Source organism: Calidris pugnax, unplaced genomic scaffold, assembly GCF_001431845.1.
Source record: "Calidris pugnax isolate Ruff unplaced genomic scaffold, ASM143184v1 scaffold102, whole genome shotgun sequence".
Taxonomy (NCBI): Eukaryota; Metazoa; Chordata; class Aves; order Charadriiformes; family Scolopacidae; genus Calidris; species Calidris pugnax.
In genome coordinates, this window is record NW_015090846.1 from 3926092 (window position 1) to 3947262 (window position 21171).

Below are 21171 nucleotides of genomic sequence, written 5' to 3' on the forward strand. Positions count from 1 at the left end.
CCGCCCGCTCTGCACAGCCGCCGTCCCGGGGCAACCACCGGCCACGCACTACCGCCTGGTGTACACCTGCAAGGTGAGCGGCGGCGGCGGGGCGGGGGGCGGCGGGTGAGGGAAACGGCGCTTCCCAGAGACGAGGCCTCTGTGCGGGCGGCGCCTCAGTGCGAAGCCACAGGGCAGGGTAACGCGAGTGCAATCGCTAGAGGTGAGGGAGGGGGGAAAGAAGCCTTTTAATCAGGTAAATAAAATAGGGTTTTTTTCACTTATAAGGTGGAGGGGCTGCGTGGTCATAAAAATCCGCTTTGTTCGCTCTGCAGGTCTGCCAGACCCGGTCAGCAAAGACCATCTCCAAGGCAGCCTACCATAAAGGGGTGGTGATCGTGACATGTCCCGGCTGCGGCAACCACCACCTCATGGCCGACAACCTGGGCTGGTTCTCCGACCTGGAGGGGAAGAGGTAGGTGCTCCGGCAGCGCCCCTGCGCCGAGGGGAAGGGGCTGCTGAGCCTTGGTGGGGTCCTCCTGGGCCAGTGTGGTGTTTCTTTGATGCTTTTAAAACGAGGTTCAGAGATAAACAGAGCTTTTGCTGGGTGTGATTCTGTTTTATCCAATTTCTTAAAGTGCATAAAGCTTTATAATGGCCTGTAACTTGCCCGTCGCTACCCAGCATCCAAATAAGTGCTGTAAAGCTGTGACATGGGCAACTTTGCTGGTGCCAGCAGGTGAATTACTGCCTGTGGGCTGCTCAGTGCTCCCTCAGGCTTTATCACATCACTGCTAGGTTTCCCTCCCTAGGCATCTCAAACATACACCCATCTGCTGCTGAATTTCAATGATTTCTAACTCCCTGAGATACCTTTAAAAATTTCTGTTTAGCCGTAATTGCTAAATTATTGATCCTAATGGAGGAAAATAGTCCCAGAAGGTTTGGGTGGTTTTATCTGCTCCCCAAACTCTTTATAGAGAAATACTGTGGTCACACTCGTGTGTGATTTGGGAGCAAAGGGGTGAGCCTGTGCTTGGGTCTGGCCTTTGCTGTGGTGTCACTCTTGGTTTTCAAATCGCTGTTAAGGAATATCGAGGAAATCCTGGCAGCCAAAGGGGAGAAGGTGAGACGTGTGGCTGGTGAGGAAGCCTTGGAACTGCTGCTGGAAAGCTCGGCAGATACCGGGTCTCAAAGTCAGCTCACGGAGGGAGAAAGCGGGGAAGATCCCCCAGAGACTGGCAGCAAAGGACAGACCTGACGAGTGGGATTTGTGTCGTTCTGCTGATGGCAAGAGAGACTTTTAACCTTTATTCCCTGATTTCAGTGGGAAATTTCTGTGTTTAAAATAAATTCGGGCATTGGTCTTTCTCTGTTGTGTCTTGCGTAATTTTGCCTTTGATCAAGCTAATGTTTTTAGAGATGGAGTGGGGATATTTTTCCTGGTGCTTGTTTTGCTGAATTTTAGGCAAGTCTCAGTGCTTCAACAGTGTCAGAAGCTTTGTTTTCTGCTGAGAAGGGAAGCTGGTAATTCTTTGTCCATGTGCTTTGGCCTAGCGAGGTGCAGCTGGAGGTTTTAGCGATGTCTCCTGGCACAGGTGTTGCACGGCAGCAGCTGGTGGCAAAGCAGCAATTGATAACACCTGAGGAGACCTGTCCCAACTCCATGTGAGTTTGCAAAGCCAAAACCACCCTGCAGGAGGGTCACAGCAGGGCTGAAAGTCCTCTGTGGGTCACAGCGTGAGCATCAGCCCCCACGCTCGGGGTGACACATCGGTGAGTGGCTCCTGGTGCTGGGATTGGGCAATTTCCTCAGGGGTGAGGGGGAGGATGGGTGTGCAGGCAAAATTTGTAGTTGTGAAGCGTGTTGGAGATAAGTAGGGCACCTAGAAAGTTGTCTTGGAGTTACTTGACAGATACTGAAGTGCTTATTAATGCTACTGGTGCATGTTAAGATGAGTTAGAAGAAAAATTAATGTAATAAATTAAAAATGTAGGTTTTTTGCCAGCATATAACACTCAAGATAGCGATGAATTGGGCAGTGAGGTGATCATAGTGCACTTTGTTAGGGCTTTATTCCTCCGCCTGCATGAAAGTTTAACTTCTCTCAAGGTCTATTAGCCTGAAGTACAGTGAAGTATCTGCTGTCTTACAGTTTTAAATCCGCAATCAAAGAATAATTCAGATTGGAAGGAAGTTTCTAGTTCAACCCTCTTGTTCAGAGGAGGATGCTCAGGGTTTGTCTTGAATATCTCTGAGGCTGGAGATCCCACAACCTTTTTGGACCCCTGTTCTGGTATTTGACTAATCCCATGGTGAAAAAAAGCCCAACACCGAACTGAAATTTGCTGTTTCAGCTTGGACCCACTGCCTTCTCCCAAACACTGAGCCCTTCTCTCATTAGCAAGCTGCAGAGAGCAGTAAAACCCCACTTTGCCTTTGAAAGAACCCAGTTCTTTCAGCCAGGCATGTCCAGGTGCTTGTAGTCCTTAATCAGCTGAGTATTCAGGGAGGGGATTACATGTATTAATGAGTATTAATGATTTTACTTCATTCATCTGAAGCGTTCATAGTAATTGTATATGTTTTGCAAGCATGGGTCAGGTGACAGGAAAGCCGTTGTGTTTTCCTGTTGGTACGTGAGTTCATGGTGATGAAACAGAGTTGAGGGGCAGGAACTTCATCCCTTGGGTGGCTCGTGCGTCTTCAGATCCTGGTGAAATACAGCTCTGAAACAACTAGGTGCTAGAGTGACCCATTTATTTATTAATTAAGAAATGGGAGGCTTGCATCTCGAAACATTGCAATGTGCTCACCCTGTTGTGAGTTGCTGGCCTGTATTAGCACTCTGCTGGAAGAGAGGTTATTTTATTACTTTTTATCTGAAAATTAGCATTTTGCTTCCTTTGTGCTAACACCTTTGCTGGGGTGGAAGGGAGCAGCTGGTGCAGGATCCGTGTTGCCTTGGAAACAGTTCATTTACAACCTGACTTTTTTATGCTGTCTCCTTACCTTTCTTACCTGTTACTGTGCCCCGGCTACAAAAGAGGGGGTGCTAGTTTTTTGCTGTGTTAACAATAAAAACTATAGCAAAGTCTGTCCATGTTGGCTTTTCAGGATTTTGGTGGTTCCTTAGTCCAGTGTCCTCTGCTCCCTATGCAGGAGAGGGTGCCTGGCTCTGCAGCACCCAGAGCTGAGGCTGGAAGGTTTTGCTGCTGCTCTGAAGGTTCAGGCCAACACTGTGGACAGAAGAGGAGGAGGAGGAGGCAGGGGTTTGCAGGGGGTGGGGCTGCTAATAGCTTGCAGGTAAAAAAGGAATTTTGTGCTCCCTTTTGAAGGTGGGTTGTTGTTTTTTTTTCCTGGAAAATATGTCACAGGAAAGTGTGTTTGTTCTTGAAAGTCAGAGGTGAGTGTGCTTTGTCTGGGAGGAGCCCAGCAGACTGTGCTTTAGCCAAAGAGGAGGGAGCAGGGAGAAGAGAAGGAGCCTTTCTCCTGAACTAAGATGGGAAAAAAAGGAGCCATGAAGTCCTGGTGCAGCTGCCCAGGGTAAGTGTTTGTGGCACAGAGGAGCGGTGGTGATTTCAAGGGGAAGTGTAGGGCGATGCCAAAGCAGCATTCACAGGCTGGATGGCAAACATAAAGCTGTTTGCACATTCCTTGACACGTTTCACTGTGGCTGTTAAGGGAGGGATCCTGTTTCTGAATCCTGGCCCACGAGCTTTTCTGCAAAATGGCCAATACTTTGCCTCTTGTTTTCTGCCTCTTTGAGCAAATCCCCCATTTGTAGCGCAGCCAAATTCCAGTGTTAATCCAGCTCGGGGGGGACTCTGCTGGGTTGTGTCTGTTTCTCTGAGGGTTACTGGTGGTGTGGCCGGTGCTGGGTGGGGAGGTAGTGGTGTTGGGGGGAGATGGGGGCCCTGTGGGGCTGGGGTGACTTGCTGAGGGCAGGCCCAAGAGGGGTGCTGGGGTGTGGAGGGTCGTTTGCTGGGGACACCTGACATGACATAACCTCCTGCTGCTTTTTTGCTGCCCGTGTGCATGAAGGTGTTGTGTTGGCTGTGCAGGGGCTGTGCTTCCTGCTCCCTGCACGGAGACAGCAGGTCTAAACCCCACCATGCCTGGACGTGCCACGGAGGGCTCAGCTGTACCAAGGAGTCACTTGAGAGCCTCCCTGGGGATTTGCCAGCCTGCTGATGTGGCCATTGGGCAGGTATGGTTTTGGTTTTTTTATTTGTAGCAGCAGTGAGGAGGGACACAGAGGGCTGTGAAATGAATCACCGTGTGTTTGTGCTGCTTGCACAGGGTCTGATGTCGGTGGGTTCTGGGCCTCCAGGTCCTACTGCAGGGGCACGGTGAGGCTGAGTGAGCCCTCTGCTCACAACCCTGCGTGCATCTGTCCCCACTGTGTCCCCAGGTGGGGCTGGCCCTGCCTTACTGCAAAGCCACGCAGGGGTTAAGTTAGCCCACAGCTGTGTCCTGGCCTAGCGGGGTCCCAGGAGATTGCCCTGGAGAGCTCCCCAAAGCTCCAGGCTGACATTTTCAGTGCCTGGGTGCTCCGGGCCCGGCCGAGAGCCTCTCCAGCTGGATGGAGATCGATGGTGGCTGGAGCAGTAACAGCACGAGGCCCTGGGGAGGGATAAGTGCAGAGACTCAGCCCTGACGTGACCGGGCAGATGAGCAACACAAAGATCCCCATGGGCCTGACATCAGCCCTGGCTCCCAGGCGCCTCTCAGGGCCTGTGTGTAGCCGAGGAGGAGAGAGCAGTGTCTTGTGGGTTTGGGGTTTTTTTTGCTGTTTTTTTTTTTTTTTTAGCGTTCTTTGTCACCTCCAGCCCTGCGCTGGGGGCAGAACTCGCAGTTCCCAGCTGCAGCAGGAGCTCTCTAGGATCCAAAGCCAAACAGGCCCCAGCGATCCCGCGTCTCTCCAGCGGGTGTCAGCATCCGAGAGCGTGTCCCTGCAGGGACCGAGCTGTAGGGGCCTGGGCACCTCGGTGTGGGGAGAGGGGAGGGCTGGTGCTGGACACGGGCACACTGCTGGCTCCACTGCTGCAGGGTACAGGGGAGCAGCAGCCATTGCAGGCTGTGAGCTGCTCTGGGGACTCCCTCCTGCTCACAGTGGCTCTTTTTTTTTCTGTTTGGCAGGTGCTCTGAGGGAGAGACCATTTACTGGAGAGTGTGCCCTCTCTTCCCCAGCTGCTAAGGACAGAGAGAGACCGCAGGTGAGGCCCCATCACTCACTCACAGGGATTTCACCTGTTCCCGGGAATCCAAGCCTCTATCCTTTGTGTACCTGGGGGCATGGTTCTGTCCCCAAGTCACACACAGAGACTTGTAGCACACAGCCAGGCACCAAGAGGCATGAGAATGAGCTGATGGCTCTTCATTAGTCCTTGCTCTTTGACTGGCAGTGGGCAGCACAAGTTAGCCAGGCGTGGGAAGACCAGCTGTGACTTGGCTTTATCCTCACAGGGCTCAGGATCCAAAATCTGCTGCTCTCAGGCCCACTGGCACAGGGACACGGTGAGAGGAAAGGCTCAGCCATGTTCCTAGAGGAGAGCTCAAGCCGGTCTTTTCTCAGCCACTGCAGGGCTGTGTCTGCCCTGGCGCCCTCGTAACGTCGGGGCTTGGGCTGATGCTCCAGACAGGGAACACTCAGGGCTCTGTGTCTCCCTCCACAGCCACACAGTCACATCCATGCTGTGCGTTTGAGACACACAGAGCTGGGGATGGTGCTGCTGCCTAAAAGACCTGTGTGCTCTTTACAGAAAGGGATACCTACATCCTTTTCTTACCACTTACCTGTGGTGGTATCTGCCACAAAATTTGCAGCACCCACCCCCAATCCCATCCCAAAGGGCCACCATTAGCTCCGCTCTCGGCAAAGCTGGCCAAGAAATAATGGAAATGAATTTCTGTCACTGAAGCTTAGACACAAATATTTATTAAGCACAAACCCCCCCTTCCCCTTCAGCTGTATTCATTTCTAATATATTAATTCATTTGGCAGATTATTTTTTAGAAAAAAAAAGTACCTGTGGGTTGGAAATTTCCCCATTAAAATGACATTAGCAAATGCACATGTAAAAAATAAATAAGCTCATACATTCAAGTATATGGCAAATAATTAACACCTCTGAAAGCTTAACGGTCAGATTCCAGTTCGCCACCTGGCTGAGAGCTGCACAGGCCCCAGCCTGCAGCTGGTCAAGTCATCTTCATCTTCAATGTCTTCCTCCTCTTTACCAACACAAGTTCTGTAGGTGGCTGGGCAGGTTCTCCAATCCCTTCTCCAGGGCCCTGGGTGGCCCCAGGGAGGAGCTGAGCCTCGGCCGAGCCGTCGAGTGCTCCTGGGCAGGGGGTGAAATGCAGCTGCCCCTCCACGTGGTCAGTCAGGCAGGGTAAGTGCCCTGTGAGCAGCATCACTGGTCTAAAAGTCTTAACTGCTGGTTGGAAATGTTTCCATCAAAATGCACGTCAAATAGAAAGTGCTGATTTGTTCTCTACAGGAACGTATCTGCTTTGGCAGGACTCGTTACTGGAGTTGCTGAAGTCCAAGAGAGCCTGTCTGGTCAAGCAAAGGAAAAATACTCCACCTCCTGACATTAGACCCCTGCTCCCTCCTCCCCGGGCTTGCTTTTCCAGCCGTTCCAAAAGGGTAAGGAATGAAGGTAAATGCAGACCCTTGCACTTGTGTGGGGGTTGGAACTGACTCCCCAGCCAGCACCCACTCTGCAGCTCTGGGGAGGCTGCAGTTAGTGGAAACAGACTGGGGCAAAACTGGAGTGCTGTGCCGAGAGCAGCTCTGCCGGGACCAGCAGGGACGGGGAGAAGCTCAGCACTGATTTGGGGAGAAACAAGGGGAGGTGAGGGCTGTTGGACACAAAAGGGAGGAGGGGATGGTCCTGCTTGCTCTCCTGATGGGCCGTGGACAGAAAATGAAGCAGGTCATTGCCGAAGGCAGGGTTCTGCCTCGGGCACACTCACCTGCACACGGGACAATCCTGCTGGAGCCTGTGGCTCAGCGGTGCCAGGAGCCAGGAGCTGCCCACCTTCGCCTGGCGCTGAACAGATGGGCAGAGATTTCCTCCCTCCCCTCCCAGGCGCAGGCCCCTGTCCCAGGGCTGCAGCAGGGACTGTGCAGCTGGCAGTTGCCTTTCAGGCTCTGTCCCAGGCGGAGGCTGCTCTCCAGAGGTGACCAAATTCCACTAAAGCTCAGGTTGAGCAAGGTCTTGCTCCAGCTCGGAGGGTCCCGGTACAGCTCTGCACAGGACCGCGGCGGGGGAGGCACAGCGGGGTCACAGGGCTCACTGCAGAGTCCTCAGCAAACCAAAATAAACTGGAGGGTGTGTGGGACCGTGAGTGCAGCTGGGACAAGGGGGGAGGTTTAAAAGGAGCAGTGGAGCCTCTGACTTGGGCTCGTTTCCTCCTGTAGAAACAGCAAAGCTGAACAAGACGTTCCAGGGAAGGATCCAGAGGAATTTGTGTCACCTCGTGATGCAGACAAGACAGGAGGACTTCAAACTGGAGAAGGTGCTCTTCTCTTCCCCCATTAAATTAAAAGTGTTGTGGAAATAAAAAACATCAAGGCTGGAGTTAATTACCCACTCTGAGCTTCTCCTTTGGCTGACAGGATTTTTCCTGTTCCTGGACTGGAGTTTTAGGTGATAAGCAAAGGGGGCTGCCAAAATCTTCTTCCCTCGTGCTGTGCCCAGTGTTACAGCGGCTGCGTGTCCTTAAAAAAACCCTTGTTTAAAAACTGTCCCCCATCCTGTGGGGCCTTCCTGTAACGCTGCCTCCCTGGAGCAGCAGCTCCCCGTGTCCTGGGACGGCTCCTGGGACAAGTCTGTGGTAGCACAGGAGCACTCGGGTTTTTTTTTTCTTCTTAAAAAACAAAATGAAACCAAAACAACCCCCCCAAAGCAAACCCCAGTTCTTAGCTGGACCCAGGCTTCTGCTGCTCCTCTGCTGCCTCCTCCTGGGCCGAGGCCAGGTCTACCCGCTGCTCGTCCATGCGCTTGGCCTGGACACGCTGGATGAGGCTGAAGAAATCTTCATCCGGCATCGTGGGGCCGCGGGGGATGGAGTCTGGGGGGGCACAGCGCTGGTCATCGATCCTGGAGGACTGCACGGGGAGGAGAACAGGCGTCAGGGCTGGGAGTGGTGCCCAGGAGGTGTCCCCTCTCCCCATCCGGGGGTGCAGGGCAGTGGGACCAGCCGGGCTGCACGCTGCTGTGGGCTCCAGCCTCAGGGCAGAGCTGTCACCCAGCCCAGGGGGTGGGCACCCCACGGAAGAGGGGGGTTCTCCAGGCTCCCGCTCGCTCGTAAAGCGGTGACAAAGCGCAGTCCCCAGTACAGGGTAGAAAGAATCATAGAATGGTTTGGGTTGGAAGGGACCTCAAAGATCATCGATTTCCAACCCCCCTGCCCTGGGCAGGGACACCTCCCACCAGACCAGGTTGCTCCAAGCCCCCTCCAACCTGGCCTTGAACCCCTCCAGGGATGGGGCAGCCACAACTTCCCTGGGCAACCTGTTCCAGTGTCTCACCACCCTCATAGTAAAAAATTTCTTTCTGAGATCTAATCTGAATCTTTTTTCTTCCAATTTAAAACCGTTTCCCCTTGTCCTATCATTACCCTTCCTGGCAAAGAGTCCCTCCCCAGCTCTTCTATAGGCACCCTTCAGGTATTGAAAGGCCGCTCTAAGGTCTCCCCGGAGCCTCCTCTTCTCCAGGCTGAACAACCCCAGCTCCCTCAGCCTGTCTTCATAGGAGAGGTGCTCCAGCCCTCTGATCATCTTCGTGGCCCTCTGCTGTGGATGTGGATGAAGGATGTGGAAGCAAAGGCAAATACTTGCCTGGATGCCCAGGGCTGTGGGTGGGTGACTGATGGCCAAAGCCCCTCCCAGCAGGGCAGGTGGCATCAGGGGATGGTGTTTGTGTGGGAGAAACTAGTGTGTCCCCCGTCTTGGCAGCTCACCCAGCCCCGCTCCGGTACCTGACACTTCATGAGCATGTTGAAGAACTCGTCCCCGGGCTCCTGGGCGTCCCCCTCCACACGCAGGTGCCCCAGGTTGTTGTGTGTTATCCTCAGGCCTGGCAGGTTGCCCACGTTGGCCCGTTGGTCATCCAGGCGTCTGCTCTGGGAGCTGGCGATGAGATCGAAGAACTCCTCCGTCTGCGGAGACGCCATCAGGGAGGACTGTGCTGTGAGAGGAGAGAGGAGCACACGCCGGGGTCACAGCTCTGCTCCTGCCTGGGCTGCAGCTCCGCGGGGCTGCAGAAAACCCAAACCCTCATCACCAAACTGCTGTTCAACCAACCGGGCTGCAGAGTTGGGACAGGGACAACTTGTCCCAGTTGCAACTGGGACAGGGGCTGGCTGTGCAGCCTCCCGGGGCTGAGCCAGGCAGGAGGCTGGCTTCTTGTGTGCCTGTTGTCATCTCCTGCCACCCTGCCCGGGGGAACAGGAACGACGCCAGTGCTGGCAGCACAAGTGAGCAAAAAAAAACCTACCATCAAACCAACAAGTGTTACGGGCAGCAAAAACCTACTGTCCCATCTCACAACCACTCGCTCCTGGAGCTCAGCCATGCGCAGGCGGCGTCCCCAGCCCTGGCACGCCTGCTCCGGGTGGCACCACGTTGGCTGGCACGGGACAGAGCAATAATGGGACAGAGGGAGGATTTCAGACACAGCACACGAGCAAACGGGTCAGCCCCCGGCCCTGGAAACGGGCAGCACTGGGTGGAAAGAGCCTGTGGGCTCCTGGGCAGCGAAACGCTCCCAAACACTGCGCTTGGGAGAGGGAGAAGCAAAATAAAGTGGTGAGAAACCCAGCCCGATAGTCCCAGGGAGCACAAAACACTTGAGCAGAGGGTGCCCTGAGCCTCCCGACACGACGTGCTCCTTTTAGAGCCCCAGTTCGTGCTTTTCTGCAACTCCACAAAAATCTCAGCGCTGACACGAAGATGAGTTTCTTCCCCTTCAGCTCACAATGAAACCTTGAAAATAACACATCTGAAAGGCTCCGAGACCAAATGAGAGCTGAACAGAACGTGTGCCTACTTGTACATTCTTTATAAAGCTTCGTATTTTAAACTCAGTCTCCTAAATTACACAGCTGTTACAGCCAAATGCACTTCTGTATCAGAAATGTGTATCTTGACAAAGTGAGGCTCATTTCCATCCTATTTTTAGCGGCTAAAAACCTGCTCAGCTCACAGCCAACCTGCCTTCCTGCCACAGCCTGACCTTCCCTGCGCTGCCCTGCTCTCGCTGCCGCTCAGCCCCTGCTCCTGGCACCTACTATGCCCGGGCAGCCTTGTGCTGTGGCTCTCCCTGTGCCCAGAGGGACATTAAGGGTCTCCTCCTCTCCCGTTTGTACTTCGTGTTCATTGGGAAAACAATAAACAAACCCATCAGTTCCACTGAAGTTATTTGGAGCCCTTTGTGATGGTGCTTAAGCGTGCGAGCGTGACCCGCACGTTTTAGTGCTTCTCTGCAGCTTGGTTTAAACAAAGCACCTCGACACCGTCTAATAAAAAAAAGACACGAACCCGGAGTGCAAACACAGACCTGCCCTGCCTTTCCTGTCCCATCTATTTGTCAGACAGCTTCCTCCATTTATCCCTGTTCTTCCCTCGGGCGAGCGAGCTGTCTGCCTGCTGGACCTTCCCACTGTTTATCCAGCCTCCTGGCTTCCCTGCTCCTGCACAGCACCTATCACCGCAGCATCCAAGAGCTGTACAAAATCCAGAAGTTTTTCCTCCACGGCAACGCTACGAGAAAAACTGGCAGCACTTGAACTGGCCTGTGAAAGCCCACCCCAGCCCTCCGCCTGCTCCAGGCTCTCACAAGGCCCCCTCAGTAATGACCATCACCATCTTCCTCCAGGAGATGCTGGCAGAGGCAGAGCTCCTCGTGCCAACCTCACCATTCCGAAACCAAGACCTTCTAAAAGTTCCATACTGAAAAAATCCAACTATATTTTGCATTTCTCTTGCTAATTTACTCTCTAAGCCTTAGTTCACATTCTCCAGCCTTTCCCTCAGCAACCATTAACATAAGAATGTTCCTTCCTTCCTTAAATAACGACAGAGATTGCCAAAAAACTGCTAAGTTCAGGGAACTGAGGCTCGGGGAAAGCATCACAAGATTCCCAGTAAAAGCCCGACAGCTGGCCACAACCACGGGAGCCGCATCAATCCCAGAGTAACAGTGACTTAGAAACACATCAGTGCTTACAGATCCGTTCTTCCAGGGCAGGGACCGGGGTGGCAGCCGCCTCTGCAGCCTCCGACGGGCATTCTTCCAAGGGGCAGCGCTGATCATCCATCCGGTTGCTCTGGAACTTGCTCAGCAGGTCAAAGAAACATTCCTCATCCGAAGGGGTCCGGTTGATTTTCTGGAAAGACAGTGAAATGCAGAATTGAGTCAGAACGCCCCAAACAACCCCCCCGTGTCCAATCGCTCCGTCTGGCGTGGGGTCAGCAACGTGTGCCCTCTCCTGCTCCGTTTCAGGCTGGCTCCTGGCTGTGCCCACAGCTTGCCAAGCCCCACAGCCTGCCGGGGGTCACTGCTACTTGGTCCCTCTGTTCCCCTGGCTCTGAAATAGCCTCTCCCTTTTTCTCTTGCAACCCTTTGGTGTGGACAATATTAACACCATCCTCCAGAGGAGGCCACACGAAGGTCCCCTCTTCCTGCAAGGATCCCTGAGTGGGAGCAGGGTGAAGAGCTGCTCTGGTCTGGGCAGCCCTTGCTGTCCCCCAAGGGTCTGGGCACTTCTGCAGCCCCAAACCAGAGCCAGGCTCCTACCAACAAGCAGACAAACCTCACGCAGAGCAGCCTCTGTTGCTGCAGAGCGTCTCGAGTGCTCAGAACAAACCAGAGGCTGAAAGGGAAAGAGGGAGGAAAGGGGAGAGCATCCACCCTGGCACAGCTCCACCGGGGAGAGGAGCTTTGGGCTGGCAAAGGGGTGGGTTCAGAGAGTGACCGTGGTCAGGAGTGCGAGGGACGAGGGGGAACCGTGTGGATGCCCTGGCTGGAGTGTCATTGTGTGCCCAGCCGAGGCTCAGCTCCAGCTCAGGGATGCCAGCGCCCAGCCGTCCTTCCTAATCACCTAAATTTAACCTTTGTGGGTCACTGCCCCCGCTCTCCCAGTGCTTCCTTCCGGTGCCCCTGTGCCCTCAGCGCACCACGGGTTCTAACAGTCACCGAGCTGCAAATGCCGCAAAATTACAGTTTTTCAGGGAAACGGTTCTTGCATGAGAGCCCCAAATAAGCACCTTGCACTAGACAGGGATATATTTATGCCGCGCTGCAGAGGGGTTGGCATTGGGGGCAGCCGAAGGCGCCGCGTCCCGAACTGGGAGAGAGCGAACCCGGCGGCGCAGGAAGAGCTGATCTTCCCGAGGAGCCACTCGGGATGAACGGGATGTAAAATTAGACAGTGATAAGAGGGGCATCTGCCAGACTCAGGAAGCCAACGTGCTGAGCTGGTCCCACCAGATGCTGGAAAAAACACCACAACAGAAACCAACTAAAAAGCCCTACGACGGGGTCTGCCTGCGCTGAGCTATTTTTCCAGCACGGGGCTGGGGAAGGCCAGTTTGGGAAGGGGTGCTGGGACCTCCTGGGGAGCAGCACATCCCACCAGAGAGACAGGGACAGCCCGGAGCACCTTTCAGCTGAGAAAGGGATCTCTCCTCAGCTGTGCATGAAGCAGAGCCCCTCTCCCAGCTCTGCTGGTGGCCGACGGGGAGCCCTCCCTTTCCTCCCATGTTCCCAGCACGTTCTCTCCTCCCTTCCCAGCAGAGAGTCCTCCCCGGGACAGAGGCACCCAAAGCCCTTTAAGGGAGGTCTGGGCTGGGGAGAGCCTTGTGCTGACAGGGTTAAAGCCACAAGTTGGATTCAGTAACTGAAGGGAAACGATTTCCCCGTATGCGAAGCGAAGCAGATGAGATGCTCTCAGCTTCTATTTAGGGCAGCGTCAAAATTAGCAGCGGGCCAGAGAGGAACATTAGCAATGTGGGAGCTGATCAGGGAGGGGAAAAACCCTTCTCACCTCTTCCCACGTGCCGATCTGCTAACGAAATACCGGCTCAGACGGACCCTCTGAACCATCAACAGTTGCACCTTGGAAATCAAAGCTTGCTCGGGCTTGAACCGAGGATGAACTACATCTCACAGCTCTGCTTTGTTGGCTTGCGTGACCCAAATTTCGGGCTCGAGGAGGACGTCGGCTCATTCACTCCAAACCTCCCTCTCGCTTCCCCGCAGCCACATGGAGCGAGTCGGAGCAGCTCCGGGTCCACGGGAGAAGTTTTGCCTCTCAGGGAAGAGCCGGGCAGCGCGACGGTTAGAGCCCCCACCTCGGGGCTTCCCCCCAGCAGAGACCAGATCCCCCCCAGGGTGCATCCTGCCAGGGACCCTCTGATTTCCCATGTCATGATCTCTGCTCAAAACGTGCCCGGGAGAGGAACGGATGCTCCGAATCATTAGGAAGAGCAGCCAGTGCGTGCCAAGTGCGGGACGGGGCTGGCTGCATGCCTGGCTACCTCCTGGTACGGTGGCACCCGGAGGGGCAAGTGGCTGGTGCCCGTGGGCCAGTATTAGGGCTTTCCTGTGCTGTGCCAGCCTGGGACGTGGGGTGCCACAGGGCACGCTGATGCCAGGCTCCCTCCAGCCCTGCCCCAGCCAAACCGTGCCCCAGGACTGCACGTTTCTAATTAAAATGCCCAAATATGACAAGGCGCAGAGCGCTTGGCTCCCTCCACTCACAGTCTGCTCCCGGCCCCGAGGAAGGAGCCATGAGGGCAGATGGATGCACAATCACACCCTGGGGCCCACCATCTGCTGCTGAGCTGTGATTGCCCAGGGCTTGGCACATCCAGGATGGTCAGGAGGCTCTCAAGAGCCAGGGCATCCCTGAACGGCGCCGAGCAACAGCCTTCGACAGGACAGACACACACCCACTGGTCACCACGGGCACAAGACCCAGAGCCCTAAATGGTTCCTGGGCAGCAGCTTTGGTTCCCAGCCCCGAGACCAACTCTCACCCCACGGGTGATGTCTCTGCCCGGCCTCATCCCTCGTCCTCTGCCCAAATTCTGCCAACTGTTATTTTGTCCCACTCAGCCAGCCTCTACCACGGGCAAACCAACACCATTTGCACTGGTCAGAGGGACCTGGTACCCACACCCCAGGGGCTGCTGGCACCCCAGAGATCACCCCCGGGGCAGCTCTGGCTGCAAACACACTCACCCTCAGCACAGGCACAGAGACACGGACACCTCTCCCCACGCGGGGACAAGGACAAGTGTGGAGCCTCTGCTCCTACTCCCTGACCTCGGGCAGGACAGGGACTGTCTCAGGCAGGTGGAGGTCCCATACGTGGTGGGGTCAGAGCCTTGTTCCCATTTTCTGAGTGGTGTTTCCACTCTCCTCATCCCAGAGCTGAGCAGCTTGGCTGAGGACAGCCCGGGAGCAGGACTGGCTCACTTGAAGCAGGTCTCCCTCCCTGAAGGGCATCCAGGCTTCCCCATACGGTTATCTGCTGGTGGATGAGCAGGCTGTTTGACCTGCCAGGTTGGATGCAGGATGTGTAAAACGCAGCTGAGGTGCTGGAAAGGCAGCAAAGAGCAGCTGCGGGGGGTGACGGGGTGTCTGCTGCCCCTCTCCCCTCTCTCCCTGCAACCATGTCGCCCCGGGGAGCCCCTCGGCTCGGCTGGGACGGGGGGAGCCCTGTCACCGGGGCTGCCCCAAGCCCCTGCCTCAGGTCCTTGCCCTGCAGAGCACAAACACACCCTATTTCCTCTCCAATAAATTCTCACTCATGCTAAATAAAACCTTCCAAAATCTCTGGCCGAGAAGGTCCTGGGGTGCCCAGCTCTGTGCCCCACGCAGGGAGCAGACCAGCATCTCACAGGGAGATCCCTCAGACTGGCTGCTCCGGACACACAGGTGAGGCCAAGGCAAAGCAAAACCCCATCAGAGCAGACTCCTGTGCCTAAACCCCCTCGGCCATTTTCACTCGGATGCAGGAAAGCCATTAAACCAAGGCAGAAGGCCTAATTGCAAGAACTAAATCACTTCCCAGCTCCTAACACCCGAAGCCACAGCCCACTAACACCCCACAGGGTTTCCACCCTTGGACAGCTCTCCCTGCATCCGCCACTGAGCCCCACCAAAACCCTGTCCCATCACGGGAGCATGACAACACGCTCCTGGGCTGCTCTGGGACAGGGCTCCAGAGGCCCCCAAGGACCACAGCAGGTATCTGTGCTGGCAGAGCCACGGCACGTCCCCCAGCCATTCCTGCTGCTGCCACGTGCTGAAAGCACCTGCTGCACCAGGCACGGGTGAAATGTCCCCTCCCAAGGGAGGGCTGCCCAGCAGACCCAACTGCAGACACCCTCATGAGCCACCCAAATGGCCAAACCTTGTTCCTCTCTCGGATCAGCTTCTCTTTTCGCAGCCGGTGTCCCCACGGGGAGCTGCTCTGTCTTTGGTCTCCCTTCTCTCCTCCAGGCTCAGCGTCCTGCCCCAATGCAGCAGCACACGTCGCACTCGAGGCTGCTCACTCCAGCTTCACCCAGCCCTCCGAGGGGGCTGGTGTCACCCTACCTGTGGGCAGAACCTGCTGCCCAGTGGCCGATGGACCCTGGTGGGTCTGGCACAGTGGATGCAGCTCAGGAGCTGCTGCTCGAAGAAGGTCTGGCCCTGGTGTGTGGGCCAGGTCAGGGACAACACAGCAGTTGTCACCACTACTCCCACAGCAGCCCCTCAGAGAGGTCTCTCTTAGCATTTAAACGTGTCCACCACCAGTTCCTCCTCCTCACCTGATTTCAGTAAGACGACAACCTGGAGGCGAAGTGACTTGACCATGTCCTGCAGTGATGCAGTGGCAGAGCTGGGACAGGACCCAGCCATCTGTCCCCAGGGCCAAGCTCTTGACTGCAAACAGTTCTTGGAAAAACTGTGCCCCTTGTTCTAGCAGGCAGTTATCTGCCCAGGCCCTGGCAGATATTCATCCCAACACATCTACGCCCGCGTGCCATACCTTATCTGTCTCTCCCTCTATAAACCAGATACATCACAACTGCTTACCTACTTTCTTTTCAAGGCAGTTGACCCCAAAATCACCAGTCAGGAGCGGGGCTGGAGTGGTGCTGGTGACTGCCAGAGCTGGGAGCACTTTATCCTGGGCTGCCCTGCTGCCTGCCAGTCCCCTGTGCTTGGCTTTGCTTTATCCCTGTATCACCCAACACCTCGCCCCGGAGGAAAGCACCGAGGAGACCAGCCCCACCACCCCAAAGCCCCTCACCTCCTGGGTGCATCAGGCTCTGAGCTGACTCCCCCACCTCATCGCTTCAGCTGGCAAAAGGCACTGGAGGGGAGGTTTGAAAAGAGCCTCCCGGAAGGTGAGGCTGGAGGAGAGAAGTGGAAGGAAACCCCTGACCAAAAGCCTCAGCCTGTTTTACCGAGAGATGAAATGTCTGGAGCATCATCCCTGGGTTTGGGAGCGAGGTTCTCCCAGTCCCCAGCCACCAACAGCTCGGTGCTGGCTGGATTCTCCACTCCTCCATGAGACCGTCACCTTCCGTGTCAGAAAAGCTGTTGAACTTGTCCAGTCTTTGCTGAGGACAGCACTTCCCTTTCGATGCCAATCCTTCGGTGCTGCTGCCACGCTCCCTCCCAACCGGGCGGGCTGGCACCCTGTCCTCCCCCGTGAGCACAGCCAGGCACTGAGAGCCACCAGCCACGCTCCCCACGCTCCGCTGGAAGGCACCGGCAGGCACCCGAGCAGCCCGTGCACTGCTTGCATCTGTTTCCCATAAAGTTGCAAAAATATTAATAACAATAAGTTCAAACTGAGGCTACCTGAAAACTTAAAAAAAAAACCCCACGCATACACAGGCAATATCCAAACCCTGGCCGGAGTGAATCTTTCTTCTGTTTCTCTGTATCTACCTCCTCCTCTTACTCCCCATCGAGCCTCTCATTGCAGAGAACAGAAGGGAAACACGTAAAAAAAACGAGTTTTACTTACTGACCTCCGCCGCCAGCTCTTCCCCGGGCTCCAGCTTTTACAAGTCCATGGCAAGACAGCCCTGAGCTCGCAGGGCAGAGCCGGGCGACGCGGGGCTGCCTCTTGGATGCTGCTCAGCTGCTGGAGCAGAGATTTACAGGGAGCCGGAGCAGAGATTTATGCGGAGCCGGAGCAGGGATTTACGGAGCAGCACGCAGCCATGGGAAGAACGTCGCCAAACCAGGGACCTGCTGGGTGCTGAGAGGCAGCTTAAAGTGACAGCCCCGCTCACCACGCTCCTCCCGGAGTCACCCCCCTGCCCTCGCTCCGGGGGGGTGGGCTCCAGCGCAGCTCCTCTCTCCCTCACCTCGCTGCCACCATCCCAGTGTTATTAGATGATGCTCTCAAACACAGAGCGGAGCTATGTGAATATTTAGCTTTCCTTCCACCTCCTCACCTCCTACCCACCACACACACTTCACCTTAAAAATAGATTGGGATCAATTTTTTCCTAAACTACATCTGCAAACACACTCAGCTCCACAGGCACACACACCAGTGAATGCACCGTGCACACACACACACACACAATGATCACTCCAATTTAAAGCACCACAATATCGAAGGACCACTTTTAGCTCCTGATAGGCCCCCTGCTCTTCATATTATTAGATATGTGATATTTTTTTTTGTCCTATTGCAAGAGCCAAAGACGCTCAGCCATAAGCATCTCTTAATTTAACCGTACCACTGTTGAACAGAGAGAAATTTCTAATTGCAACAAGGTTTTAAGCGTGGCAAGATGGAAATGCTACGCAGCAGCAAAAGAGCTGATTTTACCTCCCATTTGTGAAATGGGAGTTTCTGACAGTGAAACGGGTGACTGGCAGGAGAAGCAGCTTCCCAAAGGCCACCTGGCAGGGCGATGGCAAAAGAGGGACAGTGCCCCATTGACACTCTGGCTCCCTGTCCACGCTGCCTTGCACTTCATTCTCATTTTTCATTGCAAAAGTAGGAAATTTCTTTATCCTGAACAAATGCAGCTTCTGGGGACTGCCCATGCACTTCCATAGCTGTAAATCTGTTTCCAGGAGTCACACAGTGATTAGAAACATGGGAACTGTGTGGGGTCTGAGACCAGGACTCCCAGCCCCGTACCCATGTACAGAACACAGCAGGGCTCAGCCCCCAGCCCCCTCCTACCCCCAGGAGGGGCTGTGAAGCCTCAATGGGCTTCACAACGACCCCAGACCCAAGGACAAGGCATTGGGGAAGCACAAAGCACCTCCAGGAGAGCAGCAGCAGGGCTGGGGCAACCAAGAACCCAACCAAGGGTGCCCATGAGGCTGGCAGGGAGGGGGTCAGGCTGTGCCAACATGAGCACTAGCTACAAGTGATAAAATGCCCTGTGCTGATGAGACACGGTGGGGATGCTGCAGGCATGAGAGATGGACAACCCCAGCGCAGCAGCACTGCTGGCCAGGATCTGTCCTGTGGGGCAGCCCCATCTGTCGTGCGCCAGGAAAAGCCAACTCTCCATCACCCAGGACCTTGCAAAATCCCAGTATCAGGACAGAGCGGGCAAAAGGCAATTACTCTGAATCTATTTTGTTCTGGGGCCACGGGCTATGGAAGGCAAGAGACCATTGGGAATCGGCCTCAAACTAAGCTGCTGCCTGGGGAGCTCATGTACTAAACTTCAATTTAGTTGGTGATTTAATTTTTTAAAATGATACAGCAACCAAGGAGGGAAAGGAGGGGCAAGGAAGGGCACGGGGCAGGGCAGAGCCGACCTGCCTGCTGCCACGCTGGGTGCAGGGGCACAGACACTGCCACAGCCTGTGAGAGCTGAACGTCCCTGCTGTGGCACTGCTGAGGGCTGAGCCACGGGGATGCTTTGGTGGAAGAGGGGAACAAACCAGAACCGAGACCCTGCCCCTCATCTGAAGAGCTGAGTCAACTTGGGAGAGCCACAAAAGGGGACAGCCGGAGCTGGGGACAGCCGGAGCTGGTATTGAGGGAAAAATGCAGAAGACAGGTACAATTCAGGGATAGAGCCCCCACACAAGAGGTCGGTGCTTGGAACAGCAAGAGGAAAGGACTTTTTGCACCTGGGTTTAGGATGCAGCAAAGGAGAGGGAGTGAGACATCCATGATCTGCAACTCCAGACTCCAGCTCTCACTCCGGGGAGCTGTGAGCATGTGTCTGAGTGTGCCCGTGGCACCGTGTGCCCTTCGGTGGGTTTTCTGCACTGCCCAGCCCTGGGTGCAGACCATACACACCCGGCACAGACACGGGATGTGATCACCCGTGCTTCCCTGGTAGGATGAAATTATCACCCTTCCTTGGACTGTTTTCAAAGATGTTGTTTTTTCCCTTTAAACAACTCGCCCACTCATCCCTATAAACGCCGGTGCTAAAAGCTGCTTCTGTTGTTAAGATTTCAAATAACTTGGGTTTTATTGTTTCAAACAAAATCAAAATAACTCACCCACGCTCCCTCCTTCCCGAATATGGGATCTGCTGACCTGTCGGGAGCCTGTCCTACCTCCACACGTGGCTTCAGCCCGCTCCTGTGGATCAGTGGCAGGTGACAATAGTGTTTTTGCTTTTATTTTGCGAGGGAGCGTGGCGTGTCTGCGCGGGTGTCTGGCTGGAGTGTTACTGACACCTCTGCTACGTGCCAAGCCGACTGCCTCAAAGCCCATGCAAATGCGCTCAGATTTGGCTACTTTGTGCAGCAACCTTATTAATTCTGGATTTACACACTTTCCCCAGCTACGCCATCACCTTACCCTGAAATCACAGGTCGAGCCAGCCCTCCCTGCTGAGACCAGCGCACCCATAGGGTGGAAATTACTTTTGGTTTCTCTTTGGGGAGGAATCTGTTAGTCAAGGTATTCCAACAGTCCTCAAGGAGCTGCAGTGATGCTCTGTAGTTAATGTAGCAACTTTTCCAGCTAGGTTTTGACAGCATTTACCATGCCAGGCTGGCTTTCCCCACCACCCTTTAATAGAAACACACAAGCCTAGATTTAGCACCTAAAGCTTAAATGACAAACCATGGAGACAAGTTAGAAGCATTATCATTCCAGGTCAGTCTCTCCAGCCTATGGGAGAAGATGGGAAGCTCCAGAGGCCAATTTGGCCCATCAAAAACTTGGAGGGTCCCTTACATACCAGAAAGGGTAGTGAACCTGCACTATTTGCTCAGAACAATTCAGGTTACAGGCAGACACCAGCAAAGGGGTGAGTTCCTGGAGTGTAATTGATGTTCATCCTCAGCCAGAGCTGGGGTCCCTGACCCTGCTCACCCAAACACAGCCCAGCAGCAAAGCACAAGGCTTCAGCTGAAGCCAGTTGCAGTGATTTACTTTGCAGTTGGAGGGGGGTGGAACTAGGACCACGCTCAGCTGTTGAGTCTCAGCTGAGCAGCAGTAATTTGCTAAACCGAAATAACTCCATTGCTTTACATGATATAACCCATATTCTTTGATTAATTAGCACAGAAGCCAAGGTTAATATCTAAGTGCTCCACTCCCAGTCACCTATACTCGATCCAGCAGACCGCACCACCTCCCCAATTCCAGCCCTGCCGAGGAGTAGGTGGTGATGGAGGAGACAGGTGCCTGTGAGCCCGCTGCGGGTGAAGGACATGCTCCATCTCCAGTCTCTCCAGTGATGGAAATGATCCAACGCTCCCCCAAGCAGCGGAGATGCCCTCCTCCCCGCAGGACACTGCGCCCTGTGCATCTGAAATGGGAACCCACTGACAATTTGCTTTGAAAACCCTTTGCGAAAAAAGCCTACCTGTCCCCGGATTGCCAAAATTGTGCTGCTTTCTTGAAACGTACTGTTATTTTAGACACCTCCCTGCTCTCAGCACAGCGCTGGGTTACAAAGCAGCTGAGCAGACACAGCACCTTCCGTCGGGTGAAGCTGGTGGAGCCGCGCACACCCATCCACACTTGCACCCATAACGCACCTCTAAACTTCACATAAACACCCTCCACTGCAGCAAACGCCCAAATCTTAATTATTATTTACCCTGTTCCAGTAATGCCTGAAGGCCGTGCTCCAGATCAAGGCCTCGTTACGCAAGGCACCCCACAAAACACGAAATCCTGGCCCTGCTGGGACAGGGAGGATCCTGGGGCTGGTA

General features: G+C 54.7%; 2 protein-coding genes and 1 long non-coding RNA gene across 5 annotated transcripts in view; 2 read left to right on the plus strand and 1 right to left on the minus strand.

The window, feature by feature from the left end:
• The window catches only part of DNLZ (DNL-type zinc finger), a 2198-nt gene extending 848 nt beyond the window's left edge, over window positions 1-1350 (plus strand). Inside the window, exons 2-4 of the mRNA XM_014942739.1 lie at window positions 4-73; window positions 315-454; window positions 1069-1350. Coding sequence (XP_014798225.1) covers window positions 4-73; window positions 315-454; window positions 1069-1240 — 382 coding nt within the window. The 3' untranslated portion in view covers window positions 1241-1350. The remainder of the gene's footprint in view (window positions 1-3; window positions 74-314; window positions 455-1068) is intronic.
• Window positions 1351-3901: 2551 nt separating this feature from the next.
• LOC106888603 lies at window positions 3902-6622 on the plus strand. Its single transcript, XR_001412136.1, has 3 exons — window positions 3902-4190; window positions 5123-5199; window positions 6487-6622. It is a non-coding gene; the product is annotated as an uncharacterized LOC106888603 (long non-coding RNA).
• GPSM1 (G-protein signaling modulator 1) overlaps window positions 5900-21171 on the minus strand; it is a 78696-nt gene continuing 63424 nt past the window's right edge. For 2 of the 3 annotated variants that reach the window (XM_014942943.1, XM_014942944.1), the window contains exons 12-14: window positions 11224-11383; window positions 8975-9183; window positions 5900-8102 (exon numbers count right to left, since the gene is read on the minus strand). In XM_014942943.1, the coding sequence (XP_014798429.1) occupies window positions 7914-8102; window positions 8975-9183; window positions 11224-11383 (558 nt within the window). In that variant the 3' untranslated portion in view covers window positions 5900-7913. Of the gene's footprint in view, window positions 8103-8974; window positions 9184-11223; window positions 11384-17029; window positions 17546-21171 lie in introns of those variants that run through there. The other variant, XM_014942945.1, reaches the window with a different exon arrangement.